Raw genomic sequence first — 15,700 nt, 5'->3', positions numbered from 1 at the left:
AAATGTATTCTTATTAGTCTTGACCAAATCCATTAATGCTGTTTGGACGTTGGTCTAAACCACTGCTCACTGAATAGGTTACTGTTGACTTTTGGATCCGTGCCTTTACCTAAGGGCTTGCTGTGTCAGGACAGAAATGGAAGAGAACTTTTGTCCTATTCCAATTACAACAAGAAAACCCAAGTCCAAACTGGTTTGCAGAACAGATGGATTCATAAAAACTTCAGGAATAATTAATAGATCAGATATGAAAGAGTGGGGGAAATATTAACCTTTACCACATTTCTTAGTCTCTGGAGCTTAAAAAAAAAAGTAGGGTTTTACACTCCAAAAGCATATAGACTATTCATATTAACCTTCCCTTCTTGTTTTCTTCTCTATATGTTAGCACACAGTATCCCTGATAAGAAACGTTTCAGATACTGTGACGTTTTATTGAATTTAGTCGTTCCTTTTTAAAACATCACAGTATCGTTTGGGGTCATTCAATTTTATTTTATGAAGTAGTAATATAGCCCTGCTACTAAATCGGTGGTTATATTGCTTCCTTACAAAAACTACACAGACCAAGACATCTTGCTGTGTAGAATCTTAACAGGGCCTGGTCTGGCCTCCGCTGGCCTCCTTGGAACTAAAATTGTTGACTGTGGATGTACTGGGCAAATGTACAGTTTCCATTCACTAAGGAAGCAGTTAATAAATAGCATGGGTGTAAACTATTTCAAATTTTTAACCACCTAGTGCCAACACAGTCTCAGAACTATAGGATGTGAGAAATGACAAGGTAGGAGAACAAACGTCCCAAAGAGATGGTCTCCCCCAACCTTTCCTGTAATTGAAACTTTCCAGAGAATATTTTGATCTCTTTCAATGGCTTTTGGGGAAAAAAAAAGAGGAATTTTTTTGGAAAAAAAATCAACTTTGATTTAAAATACTTGATGATACCTAAGATACAGGACCAGCCAGATGTGTATATTATCCAGAGTTAGAATAAAAGCATGTTAGGCCATGTATATAACATGACTGTGTGGTGGGGTTTTTTTCTCCATTAATGGATGGTATCTGTGACTAATCACATTTTCTGCCTTATAGGCCTGCCTCGTCCCCTCAGCTTTCACACGATGATACTCATTCACGCATTGAGCATTATGCTAGCAGGTATGAGACTAGTTGAATGCCAGGCAAATATTGATTGAAATAACTAACCAAGGAAAGCTAACCTATAATCATTTGAAATCTTTTTTCCCCCCAATCTTGTCTGATTTCTACTAATCCACTTGCCCTCTAACGTGCATGCCATTCTACTGCATGTTGTTTTTGGACACCAGTAAGAGCATTAGTCCAGAACAATCTCCCCTAACCCCAGCCTCTAAACATCTCTGATAGCTTTGCGATGTTTTGCATACTGAGCACGTTTAAAGAATTGGCTTAGAAACCATCTCACCTTCTTAGAAAACTGCTAGACCAGACATCCATGTGTGAAGAAATGGTACTGTGTTCTATAGAGCATATGAAAGCATTGGCTTTCCATTTGTGCACTTATTTCGCATCATATGCTGTAAAGAAGAGAAGCATTAATTTTCCTAATCCTTACAACTTTTTGGCCCACCTTCTTTGTGTTTCAGAGAATTTTTATACCCAAAAACCAAATTGCTATGTGTAAACTATCTTATGCTTGTTAAATAAGTCTGTAAGAGTTTGGTTAACTTTTTTGTTTTTTAGTGGTAAAAAGATTTTATTACTGTCTGAGGGGAAGGAGGTTTCTGAAGGTAAAAATTGGTGGCAGACTGTTCAGAGAGCTTACTATGAGTCCATCCTTTATCTATATTCTAACTGCTAAAAGTTGGTTATCAACCGGGAGAAGCATTAACTAGCTATATAAGTCTGTCATCAGAGGAAAGCTTTAATTGTCTTAAAAAAGAAGGGGGTAGCGAAGGTACAGAGTGTATCTGTTGTTAGGGAAGTTTTTCTTGTAAAAAACAAAGGCCTATTCTCAGTGAAAGGAAGATCAATCTGTGAAGAAGAAGAAAAAAATCAACTAAATACAACCTCCCTTATAATTTATAACATAAATGTAAAGCTACTCACTAGCTGTGGTCCACCACTCACTGCCTCAAGTGGTTAGGGCAACACACACATTCTTTAATTTGAAGGATTCCTTTCTCTTCTTGACATGATTTATCCTTTAGTTTTCAGGAATGTTCGATTAGGTCTTGAATAGATTCTAAGAAATCACATAAGTTTTAATGAGCTTTTACGTTTTTTATCAGGCTAGCAGAAATGGAAAACAGCAATGGATCTTATCTAAATGATAGCATCTCTCCTAATGAGAGCATGTAAGTATCCTGTCTCTTTTTACAAAATGTTCCTGACGATGAAATTGCTTTGAGGGCTTTAGAGGTAGGATAGTGCAGAGGATAGGAATTAGCATTAGACTCACTTAATCTTTCAAGGAGCCATTCATGTACTTTTTTTTTCTTTGACTCTTAACCACCTGACACTGAATGAGCTCATCCAAAATGTGATATTATTGGTATTCCAGAGTAGCAAAAACAGTGTGCCTTATTTAATACCAGATTATCACAAGTTGTACAGGCACAAATATTGAAATTATATTAAATGCTTAATCTTTGACCAAACCTGCCAGATATTTAAAGGGATTGGACATGAGTTTTTTTAAAGTGATGGCTAAGTAGTATTTTCTCCACTCGGGGAACAGACATATAATCTTGGTATAGTTGCATTGGTAGTTCCCATCTGGTAGGTTAGTTGGGCATGTTCCTTCAGAGATTTAAAGTAGTAGATTTTTGTGACTTAGCATCTTCACTAGCTAAATAAGGTGAGGCAGTTTTGTGAAGGGTTTCAGAAGAGGGAGTACAAAGTTTTTTGAGTGGGATGATAAGCCAGGCCTGTCAAGTAGAAGGAAACAGAGAATGCAATGCTAGATATAGCAGAGCACACAGCTATGGTAGGGAAACAGTGGCTTCATTACTTAGTTGGGGAGGTGTTCACAATGAGGAGCACAGAGTGACAGCACCAGGAACCAAGGGCCTGAGGTGAAGGGAGCCGATTAAGAAGCTAATACGAAGAAAAAGATCAGGATCTACTAACCGAATAGGTAACTTAGAAAAAAATCTAGTCAAAGCACAGCTGTGTCTTTCCTTGGATAAGTTACAGATGTCTCACCAGTTTGTCATGGAGAATCTAGGCAAAGAGAAGAATGGGTGGTAAATTTATCATGCCATTGGAATGGCAGCCCAGAGTCACACTCAGATGAGGCAAAAGCCTTTGTGTGCATTAGGCTGAGGGAAATAGTATCTGAGTGGCATTTATACATAACTGGTTTTTGAAGACATGAGAACAAGCCATTGAGTAGATAGGTGATCACCTTCAGAGGTGAGTGTTGAATCAGGTTGACACCCAGTCATTTGGATATGACTGAGTTACTTAAAACAACCTTTTCCCCAAACAAAAGTAGCTGCGGTGTATTCTCTTTCTCAGTCATGGGGATAAGTATTGGTAGGATTTATGTGAAATACTTTGACAGGAAACTGTGGCCAAAGAATCAACCAAATGTAAACATCTTGAATGATTTGCTTCTTTGGGTCACCAATTTTGGTATTGGAAGCTCTAGCACATTCATATTATTTCAAGCTGTACCTGTCGAGTAACAGCTGCCATCCATTGACTGCCTGAGAGAACAGTCAGAGAAATTTAATTATAGCTCTGGTGTAATTAAATATGGGAAGTTCTTGTAGTAAAATTTCAGAATTTGGGAAGAGGGATAATAAGGTAGTAAAATCCTTTTTACAATTTTTAAATAAAATTTAGCTTTAGCTCATTCTGAGGACATAAAATCCATTTTGACTCCATGTTAGAGGGTAAAACCATCACGTTTTGGAGGCAAGTCTGGGGACGTGATTTGGGGGATTGGTAGATTCACTTAAATGTTAGTTTTTAACACCCAATAATTATTTTTAGTCAACTTTTCACTCCTTAGCCAATTACCTGGCTTGATCATTTAAGTCAGGAGGATTTTTTTTCCCTAAATACCTGAATTGTTTTCAACTCAGAAGACTTAGTGAAAGGGATATTAACATCATCCTACTCATATCTAACAAGAAACAAAGAGCCTTAGCCTCTCATTAAGAACAGAACAAAGTTCTTATAACTTAGAAGTATACAGGCTTCTAAGGAGCTAGGAGCAATACATTTAGAAAATAATTTCTCCTGTGTATTAGAGAGTTTCTAGTTTTAAGGAAACATTGCAGCTGCCTCCCCAAATGTAAGCCTTTTGCTTCTTTGCTCCTGAAGATTAGTCCTTAAAAGCTGTTCTAAAGAATGAGTTGTTCAGTCTTCTTTTAATTAGTCATCCCAGTGCTTTTCCTTCCAGTTTTTGTTTTTCTATGTGAACAATAATTGAATGAAACCGTCATTCATTTCCAGTTTCATTATTGTTACCATCTTGCCTCTATGGCTTTTGTAAGTTCAAACCGGCTTAACAACACAGCACTTTGTGGCCATATTGTCCTCCCCTGAAGAAAATATTCATTATTGTAAAGGCTACAGTTGTGGGGTTTTTTTCGTGGTCATTATCACTAAGAGTGTGGGTTAGTGAACAGATTATCTTGACAGGCTTGGTAGCAAAAGCATTATATAGCCAGTGTTATGTCTTTTAATATCTGTTAACTATTGGTTGAACGGTCAACATCGAGTCCCAGTATTTCTCTAATTCTGTAAACTTCTGTAAATTCTCATTTACCCATGTAAATAGGCCAATCAAATTCATTTGGAAATTTGAGCAAAGAAACACTTGGAATTGTCACCTCTACAATCACAGATCACAACCTCAAGAGTATCAAAATGTCTTTAGAAATAGGAAAAGGGGTCTAATTAATTGTTAAGAGCAAATGTTTCTATTTTTAAATACACACCCGAGTCCCTAACCCCCAAAGCAAAATAAGGGGAGAAAAAACCAAAACCTTTGATTTTATTTTCCAGAGATGATGAACATTTGTTAATCCAGCATTACTGCCAAAGTTTGAACCAGGACTCCCCCCTGAGCCAGCCTCGTAGTCCTGCCCAGATCTTGATTTCCTTAGAGAGTGAGGAAAGAGGGGAGCTAGAGAGAATCCTAGCAGATCTTGAGGAAGAAAACAGGTGAGTTTTCTTTCTAGCTTTGTCATTGGTATGCAGAGTGCATACACGTGCACACATAGAAAAGCGCCAGGAATCTTCACGTAGAGTCATTCTGTGTCTAATTGTTTTCTACAATAATCTGTTTAGCTCCATTTACAGAGTCTCTCTCTCTCTCCTTTTTTGTTACCTGAAAGAAGAAAACAAATGCGATAGTATAATTAAGAAGTCCTAATTTAGGGGTGAGAGGAATTAATGCTAATGGTGGTGATTGATTTGTTGCATGTGTTTCAGGGGCTTTGATTTTATATTTGAGAAGTGAGTTTAAGAACAAAGCAAGTCCTATTAATTTTACAGTTATATGATTTGTACATGTATTTGGCCATATTACTACCTCAAAGCATTTAAGAAAGGAGGTTCGTTGGCTTGGTCCGACCTGGGAACAAATTCATTCATCTTATTTCCACCCTCAAACACGGAAGTCATTTATGTTCACCATCATAGCAGATTAGTGAGACAATGCCAGTGGTCAGTCATCATCTGAAAAAGATGTTCGCAGAAAAATAGAAACAACAGCAGTTAAAATGGTGAAGAAGATACATAAAGACTACAGAGAGGACATGGGTGTAAAAATTCTGGGGTATTATGTGGCATCAGGATAATAGAAATCATTGGCCATTGACTTTTGTGTTACATTTATTTTATCACAGGTCTGTCTCTTGGTTAAGAGAGGCTTTTACCTATGATCACTTCTAACTCACGGGGCCTTCTTTAGACAAATGCCACCAGGCAAGTCTTTAAAAGGAGCAGTTGCTCACATTTGTGGGACTTGACTACTTTCATCTCTTTGGTTTTAGCCCAAGGCGTCAAGAGCTGTGAATCTAGACAGTGCGGTATGTCGGAGAAGTGGTGCCCTGGGGGAGTATGTCCCCTCAAGATGAAAAAGCAAAATACCACTCATCCACTGCTTTCTGCTGCCACTGCCCCCCGTCTAGCTCTTAAAACCTGTGGCCATGCTTCTTATCCGGTTGGCTTCTCTTTACTACTTTTCTCACCCTTCCAGTATATCCTCCATACCGACTTGAATTGTTTATCTTTCCAGAACCAAGACCCTTCATGTCATTCTTCCTTCATTGTGTTTCTGCATCTAGAAAAAAAAATCCAGCTTTTCAGAAACTGGATTTTTCTGGCAAACCCAGGAATCCTAAAACTGTTCAGAATTTTCTCTTGATTTTCTTTTATGACATTATCTTCCTCTGTACCTGTGTTCCAGCCACGCTGCTGTAGCAACTGTTTCTGAATACATCCTGCTCTCATCCACTTTCTGGGTCAAGCTCAAGCTTGCGTCTCAGACTACCTGCTAACCCCCATCCCTCCCATATCTGATGAAAGAGTCCTACCCATCCTCTGTGACCTTCTTCAAAATAATCTTCTCCATAGAGCTCTGGCAGATCCCTGCATTTGGAAGTAATCAATCTTTTGCCTATATTCTCTGAATACTGTGAACCTTTCTCAGAGAACTCCCTGACAGTTTGCCTTTTTATCAGTTATCCCAGAGCCTCCCTCTAACAAGACAGTGAATGCCTTTGGGGCAAGGACTGTGTCTTAATCCTCATAATCGTCCCCTAGAGTTCCTAGCACAGTGTGAATACTTAGGGGGTAATCAGGAAATGTTTGGTAAAAACCTAACTTTAAGAATACAGCAAGGATGTCATATGAGTACCATCTAGGAGGTAATACTGAACATTTTTTTGGTTTAATGGTAATACTATTTTTGGCTTTATTTGTAAAACTGGCACTGAATGGTAGATAAAACATTTCTTTCCATTTTATTGAGGTTCCTCCTTAGTATCCATCTATATTAAACCTATAGTTATCTTAGGGGTCAAAGTCAAATAAGAAGAGAATGTTAGCATTGGCATTATAAGTAGAATTTGATGTTATCCAGGAGTAAAAACGTTTTTGTGCTATAGGATTGTTGCCCGTTGTGCAATGTATCTCTCTGTGTCATTGGTAAGAGTTTTGTTTGTTGTTAGCACACTTTCCTTCCGTACCACGAAGACCAGTCCAAAGGATGTTGATAAAGAATACTGATAACCATCATTTATCTATCATTTCATCATTTCCAGAGCACTTTAATGTATTTTGAGTCATTTAATCTCCCTTAAAGCTCTGTAAAGAAGATGGATGGAGAAATGCTGGTTCATAGAGGTTCAAATGGCTTGAACCAGATTTCTCAATGAGCCAATGGCAGAACCAACTTCAAGTCCAGATTTTCTGACTTGAAATAGCTAACTATTGCACCAAAGCATAAAAAAGAGTCATTGTATATAAACAAAACTTACATAGAATTGTGACATAGTCCCTAGAATGTACCTTGACTTGAAGCAGTATTACGTTTTTTAAGCTTTTTTTTTTTAAGCTTTTTTTAAAATTTAAGTAATCTCTACACCCACCATGGGGCTCAAACCCATGACCCCAAGATCAAGAGTTGCATGTTCCTCTGAGCCAGGAGCCCTGCGGCAATATTATTAAGGACTATGCATGAACAAACTAACTCAGTTACTTGTGGTACAGTGATAACCACTTTCTCCTGAAGGATATCCAAGACCATTCCCCAAGAATGGGATGGTTTATTCTGTAGAAGAAAGAAAAAAAAAGAAATTTACACCAGGGCTCCTTACAGCTCCAAAATGAAGAATCTGATGTTGATGCAAGTCTTTCTGGAAGTCCTCTTGACCTTCAAGTAAAGGTCAGGATGAGCCTTCTTTCTTCTTCTCTTCACTATATCTCATTTTCCCTTCCTACCCTATTCCAAAGAAATGTCTCCAGAGAGCCCCCCTCCCGAAAATACACTGTCTGGTTTCCTTTGCTCTGTTCTCTCTTGTCTTCTTATAGTTCTGCCCAAAGCTTCAGAGCCATAGTTTTGCCTTCTTGATCCCTGAATTGAGTGATGCTTAAGGAGCTTTCATTCACCATTTCCTGTCCTTCCTCTGAGAGAATCCAGGGGCTCAGTAGATGTCCTCCCTCAGGGCCTGCCAAGCTGACTGCATTTCCTGAGTCAAACTGGGCTATGTAATTAGACGAATACAAGCATACTTTTAGAAAAAAATGAGAATAGATATTAGAGAGCGAGCGCACGTGCGCGCGCGTGCACACACACGTAGCACAAGCTGGAGAAGGGGCAGAGGGAGAGGGAGAGAGACAAGCAGAGTCCCCACTGAGCACTGAGCCCCCACACCCATGGCCCTGAGATCATGACCTGAGTCGAAATCAAGAGGCAGATGTTCAACCTACTGAACTACTCAGGCTCTCTGGGGAATGGATATTCAAAATTGAGATTGTCCCATGTCCTTCGGACATATACTTACCATATCTACATGTATTTTGTATTCCTTTATTCTGTAGTTAGGACTTACCTCCAAATGACAGAGCAAGGAAAGAGGCTTGGAGGGACACCTGGGTGGCTCAGCAGTTAAATGTCTACCTTCGGCTCAGAGCATGATCCCAGGTCCAGGGATTGAGTCCTACATTGGGCTCCCTGTGAGGAACCTACTTCTCCCTCTATGTCTCTGCCTCTCTCTATGTGTCTCTCATGAATAAACAAACAAATAATCTTTAAAAAAATAGGCTTGGAGATCCCCCTTCCTGAAGAGATATGTTCTTGATTTCTGTTCATCTTCATGACTGCTCCCCCACGATCCCCTTGGAGAGAAAGAGAATGGCTAATGTAGAAGTGTCTCCCGGGTATGTTACCTCGGTCTTTAGGATTCCATTTCTCCCAGCTGTTGGACATAGCATTCAATAAGTATTTGTTGAATGAATGAATGAATGAAATGAAGCTGGATTTATTTTAAGTGTAGCATTCACACATGTACTTTTGACTAAAATTATCTTTAAAACCTAATTTTATAGAGCAACGCCTTTTAAAAGCTGTTCTTCTGCTTGCTTTTCAAAATACTTCCCTTCTCCAAACTTCCTTGATTAGCACCAGGCATTGCTTTGTCATAAATTTAGAATGTTAAACATTCATTTTCTGAATCCTAGGCCATGTATGTCTCGCCCAGTGGCATTCTCTTGATTGTTGGTGACTACCACAAATATAAGTTGAAAGCTCTGAGCAAAAGCTAAATCTGACTCTGAATTTTCTCGCTAGCATCTCATAAATTTGGGTGACTAGTGACTTACACCATCTTTAATGTTTCACTTCTGGATACTGTCTCATCCTCATTCTGCAGATAATTCAGATTCACTGTCATCTGATTGAGACCAGTTGGATATTGAGAATTTGATCCATTGTGTGTCTTTAGCATTGCAAGCTCACAGTTGGCTTTTTTCCTGCACAGACTCAAAAGCCTTCAATCTCCTGACTAAACGCAGTAGTGTCAGATTCCAACGTATTTTACTCTGCACTGTCTAAATGAAGTAACACTTGCCCTGAAATTTTAGATGTGACCCTCTCAATGAAAAGGCAACCTTTATGGGAGACCAAAACTCATTGTCATCCTGTTGCCTGCATACCAAATTGATTAGATTATTCTCGGGTCTAAAAGGAGGGTAAATACGAACCTGATTTACTGTGAGGGCTGAAGTGAATTCAGGTTGTCAGTAGATGTTATATGGCAGCAGGGAACTGTGGGAATTCCTAGTACCTACTCGGTATCTTTCATATGTCTTGTTGGGTGACCGGACACTGTGCAGTCTAAATTTGAGTTTTCCTTGCTCCTTTTCTTTCCTCCAGTGATTATGCCAGATTATAAATGTTATCGTCACAGAAATTCTAGATTGGTCACTTAGGCAACAGAGTTGAACTAGCTGGGAATCATGATCCTGTTGCTTTACCGTGTGAATGATGGAATGACCTTGGGCCCAGGGCTGGCCATTTTCTGCATTGTCTCCGAGGTCTTGATTCCATAATCCTTCCTTAGGCTTTTGCCGGGAAGGGTGTGGTGCCACCTCACCTAGGATGGGGAGCCACTCGGGCAGAAGCCTGGTTGGTACTGTTAGATCTACACTTACCTCCATGGCTCAGGCAGCTGTGTGGAGGGTGACCCTGAAAAGAACTATACTGGAAGAAGGAATTGAAATTGGGAAGTGGCATGGAAACCCATGAAAGAGATCACTGGGGCCTAAAGTAAGGTAACAGAAATGGGGAGGACAGGCTAAATTTGAGTAGTATTTCTGGGCAGGGGCAGAGCTGCTTGACGTGGGGGTTCCATGGATCTGAGGAGGGAGGGAAGGAATGAGTCCCAGTTCTGGAGGGGATGTGTGGCAAGATGATGGTTGTTTGCATCTTGGACTGGCAATTCGGGAAGAGAAGCAGGTCCCTTCTTTATCTATATTTTTAAAACAAATATAAGTTTATAGTATTTACAGTATTTATAAACCTCCTTCCTCAAGGGTGGAGCAGCTGGAAGCCGGTGAATGGGGGGTGGGAGAAGTTGAGTCTAAGGCCTGGTGACACACCCACGGGTAAATGTCTGACAGCCAGAGTAGAACTGTGAAGCTTCCAAAGATACTAGACCTAGGAGCCACCAGCTCCCAAGGAGCAGTTGAAACTAAAAGACTGAACTTACCTACCCAGGCAGTGTGTAGCAGAAGAACATGGGGCTTGGTAGAAGTCTGGAAGATTTGAACATTACAATGTCTGTTTAACTACCTTTCTAAAAATAGGTCATCACGCACATTACATGGAATCCAAATGGTTCCAAAAGGCAGATGGAGAAAATGGAGTCCTTCTCCAGCCTTCTTCCCTAACTGTAGTGTTTTCAGCTCCAAGGGCTACCACCCATATTGGGTTCTTAGGTATCCTTTCATAAATAATCTCTACACGTGTAAATCTTTACAAATAAATTTGTGCTTCTTGGGATTTTTTTTAAGATTTTATTTATTTATTCATGAAAGACATGGAGAGAGAGGCAGAGACATAGGCAGAGGGAGAAGCAGGCTCCCTGCAGGGAGCCCGATGCGAGACTCGATCCAAGGACCCCAGGATCACAACCTGAGCCGAAGGCAGACACTCAACCACTGAGCCACCCAGGTGTCCTGGGATTATTTCATACAGTACCATGTGGGGTTCATCCTATCTTCTTACTCAAAGATCCCTAATAGCTTACATGCTGGAAGAATATTCCAGAAGGAGAGAGGAGGAGAACTTGGGGATAATGGGAGCATTGGCCCAAACGAGGCAGGAGGGAGGGATCCCTGGGTGGCGCAGCAGTTTGGCGCCTGCCTTTGGCCCAGGGCGCGATCCTGAGACCCGGGATCGAATCCCACGTCGGGCTCCCGGTGCATGGAGCCTGCTTCTCCCTCTGCCTATGTCTCTGCCTCTCTCTCTCTCTCTGTGACTATCATAAATAAATAAAAATTTTAAAAAAATTAAAAAAAAAGGAGGCAGGAGGGAGAGCGGTTATGGGCACAAGAGGAGGTATGGCTCTGGATGGGAGAAGGGCCGCCTCTGAAGACAGTGTGGGAGATGCAGAACAGAGGATATGGCATGGGGGCCGGTAGCATCACGGAGTGTTACATGTCCCACAGACTTCACCGGTGATTAGTGGGGACAGTGATTCTCCTAGTTGGTCTGCACATTTCTTTTAAGCTGGACTAGGGGGAAAAGAGGAGTAGGATGTGAGGAATTTCATGAAACTAGGCCTTCCTGTCACTTGGCAACATGTGCCCTCAAGACAAAGGGCTGCAGAGCTTTATGAGATAAAGGGAACTAGTTTTCCTTCATAAATCGGACACCCAAGGTCTTTTTTTGGCAAGGGAAGCCATCCTAGGAGAGATGCTTTAGCAAGAGAAGCTTTAGGGCAGACACACTGAATTTAATAAGGTGGGCAGGAGTCAGCCCACTTGGCTCTCCTCAGGCAGGTAATGGGCTCGTGGGCTGGAGTCCCCATGATTCAGAGGCTCAGTCTCAGACTAACCAGTCCAGTAACTAAATTTCCTTCAGTTTATCTGGAGTTAATCAAATCGAAGCCTGAGGGGACCAATTCATCCCATCCAGTTGCTGGAAGGGGATGGATAACCCAGAAGGACAATTTACTGCTCCCTTGAATCTAATTCTCTTTTTAGCGGTCTCGTTATACTACATGTATTAACGTTGCCTTAAACCTTTTTGGGGAACGGCACGGCATTTGAGTATAAATACTTCCTCTGTTTAAATGGGGAGTATATGTTTTTTAGAGACTGGAATTGTCCCCCCATTCCAGGTCCTCCATCTCACAAACAGGTATCTTGAAAATCAGAATAAAAATCACACTGCTGGGGCGCCTGGGTGGCTCAGTGATTGAGCGTCTGCCTTCAGCCCAGGGTGTGATCCTGGGTCCTGGGATCGAGTCCCACCATCGGGCTCCCCACAGGGAGCCTGCTTCTCCCTCTGCCTGTGTCTCTGCCTCTCTCTCTCTGTGTCTCTCACGAATAAATAAAATCTTTTTAAAAAAATCACACTGCTGTCTAGTGAGCTTAGATTGTTGGCACAGGAAATTGGATAGTTTCGAAGGACTATTAGAAAAACCCAAGTACCCTTCTGCTGATCAGAATATTCAGGATTTCTGGGAGCTGCTGCCCTCTCCTTGAACAGCCTGCATAAAGGTGAAGCTCTTCTAATCCAGAGTCCCTTGTTAGGTCCTTCGCTGAAGACCCTTAGCCTCCTTTTGACTTGTGTTACCATCCCGCTGGGCTGTAGGAGAACTGTGCTCCTCACTTTCTTTAGTTACTTTCCGGGCCCAAGGAGATCATTCCAATGCAGTTAAGCAGAGACGGTGAACGCTTAATGTGTTTTTTCAAAGTGCCAGTGCTACAGAGATGAATAAGCCTTGGTTCTCACCTTCATGGAGCTCAGCATTGAAGAAAAGGCATTAAAATGCAAACAATTAATTATAAACAGTCATAACCCATCGTGACAAACACTCTGGGGGGCACAGAGGCAAAGGATTAATTCTGTCAGGTGAGACCAGAGAGGCTTTCACCAAGAGAGTTGAAGCTAGACTGCAGAGGACTTTTCCAGGCTGACTTTTCCAGGGGAGAGGCTGAACCTTCCAGACTGATGGGGCAGAGAGTAATTTGCCGCCATAGCATGGAATGGGGAGAATGGTAGAGTAGTGGAACCGTAGGTGGAGACCACGGTGCAAAGGACTGTCTATGTCCTATTAAGTAGTTTGGATTTTATCCTGTAAGCAGTTGAACACCGAAGGTTTTTTGAGAAGAGGCAGAGGGAGCTAAAGCCATAGAGATTGGTAGAAAAATCGTGGAAACAGTTCGCTGAAAGATGGCCAGGTTCTGAGCTAAGGGTGTCGCAAGCAAGTGAAGAAGGGATGGGGACATGCGAAGGTCACTGAATGAATGAGGCCAGGGGAAGATGGAATAAGGAAAAATTGGATGATAAGAAAATTTTTAACTAGGGAATGGGGAAGTGATCATTCAAAAGCAAACCAGACAATGTCGTACATACAGGAAAAGCTACTGATTGGCAAAGGTCAGTGCATAGGGAAAAGGAACTGCATCTGGGGGCCATGGAGTTATATTTGTCCCAAGAGACTCAAGGGGCAATTTGCTATACTGATATTATGTACTCACTTTCCAAAAAAGGATTTGAAAAAAAAGTGTAGAAAGAAGATTCCCACGGTTTAAATCGTAAAGCAGTGAACATAGTAGGGATTAGCATAGTTGATAGAAATGAGATTCAGATTTGGTCCCAGCTTCCCTGCCCCCAGTTGGGATATGAGGAAACATAATTTGTTGATCTCTTAATGTTGGATGAAAGAAGCATGCACCTGCCTAAGGAAACACGGTTTTCCTGGCTCTAAATAGTAACAAAAATAAAAAATGACTGTCGTTTAAGCACCATGTCCTTGGCTGCGGATGGGAACTTTTCTGAGTATGTAGAAGATCTTATCTAATCCTTACAGTGACCCTATGAAGGAGAGGTTGTCTTCCAAATAAAGATTTTGTGGCACCAAGTATGAAGGACATGTCACACAGCTAGCAAGGAATGGGGCTTGGATTCAAACTCGGGCGGTCCTGGACTCTTAAACAGTGTTAACACTTGATGTGATCATTGGCTAGTGTCCTTTTATAACAGAGACTGAAGGAAGTTGTATGTGGTAGCTTCTAGTCCCTTTGATAATTGTGAAAAGCTTAACATTAAAGGCCAAAGAGCTGATGGTATTTCTCCATGGAAGTTCTCTGTTGCCTAAAATGTGTCCTGCAGAATACCTCTAAGAAGCTCTTTAAAAAGTAGTTCCAAGGACAGACAAGGTCTACAAACACTTGTTTTGGAAAGTCATGATCAATTAACCTTTGCATTGAGGAGTCTAGAAGTAAAGAAACAGGATTAGCTTTGTTTAACCCAATGTTGCTTACACATACTTGACCTTGTAGTATACTACACATACTAGCCCAACTGTAATGTTCTATGGAACACACTTTGTTTTGGGTAGGAAATGCAGATCTGTACTAAATTTTGAAAATCAGGCAAGGAGACAGCACAGTTGGCTCTCTCCTGTGGTAGGTGAGAAGCCCAGCTACTGTCTTCTGGGGGACATTAGAGGAAGTGGCTCTAACAGGTGTCTCTGCAGATGAAGCCTGGATTTTCTCACAGTAGTTATTTTTGATTTGCTCTAGCAGTGAAGCCCTATAAATGCAGAAACTAAAATGATTTAGTCTGGAAGATCCAAAGATAGGTATTAAGTCATCTCTCATGGCCATAGAAAATTCTTTCTGCTCTATTTATGGAACATCCCAGTGAGTAACCCTGGCTTTCTAATCACACCACACATAAGAACTTCCACCAATAACTTGACAAAATTAACCTGATATATGGAGTTCTTAACTGATTGAATCTTGAAAGATGTCCACCAAAGATAGCCACTTCCACTTCTATCACCATTACTGTGGAACCTTTTTTTTTTTTAATCAGTTAGATGCAAAGGCAAGTTGTTACTTGAGACCTCTCCTGGATTGTGATATATATAAATGTGTATGATCAATTCATAGAAAGATATTTCTTCCTCTTTATCTTTAACAGGAATGCAGGTGTAGCATTCATCTCAACAACAGATTAAGGTATAAATTTAAAAGATGTGTAGCTACTCTGTGGTCCTGTGGAATGCTACTTGAGGAAGCAGATTCCTTTTCTGGCACTGAAATGGTAGAGCATAAATGATCAATATATCAACATTTGTGGCTTAGCAAGTTACACTTCATGGACCCCATGGCTAATGGAGACATACAGGAGACTATCAAAAAGATAGGTCTGAAGTTTAAAAGAGAAGTCTGGACAGAGGAATAATGGGTTTGGAGGTGTGTAGATGGTGGGCTTAAGGGAGGTGGAGGCCTCAGAAGAGGTTAGGGACCTCCTAGGAAGAAAATATACATGAAAAGACGATGAAAGACTTCATGGTGTAGTTGACTGTAATGGGTATGCCCAAGGTAGAACTAGTTTCCTGGTGTATATTACTTAGGTAAGTGGATGGCTTCTGCAGATGACTCAACATACCCTTTTTCATTTCCCCCATTTTCTTAAACTATCTTAAAAACTAAAGTTGACCCTTTTTTTTTTGTA

At 40.9% G+C, this 15,700-nt stretch overlaps 1 protein-coding gene across 1 annotated transcript in view; it reads left to right on the top strand.

Moving 5' to 3' along the window:
* DMD (dystrophin) overlaps positions 1 to 15,700 on the top strand; it is a 2,084,073-nt gene that overhangs the window by 2,022,302 nt on the left and 46,071 nt on the right. Inside the window, 3 exon segments of the mRNA NM_001003343.1 lie at positions 1,093 to 1,158; positions 2,271 to 2,336; positions 5,002 to 5,160. Of these exon segments, the coding sequence (NP_001003343.1) occupies positions 1,093 to 1,158; positions 2,271 to 2,336; positions 5,002 to 5,160 (291 nt within the window).

The sequence above is a fragment of the Canis lupus genome, chromosome X, assembly GCF_011100685.1.
Source record: "Canis lupus familiaris isolate Mischka breed German Shepherd chromosome X, alternate assembly UU_Cfam_GSD_1.0, whole genome shotgun sequence".
In the NCBI taxonomy this organism is placed as follows: domain Eukaryota; kingdom Metazoa; phylum Chordata; class Mammalia; order Carnivora; family Canidae; genus Canis; species Canis lupus.
The sequence above is the reverse complement of the archived record's forward strand: the minus strand, read 5'-3'. Positions and strand labels throughout refer to the sequence as shown.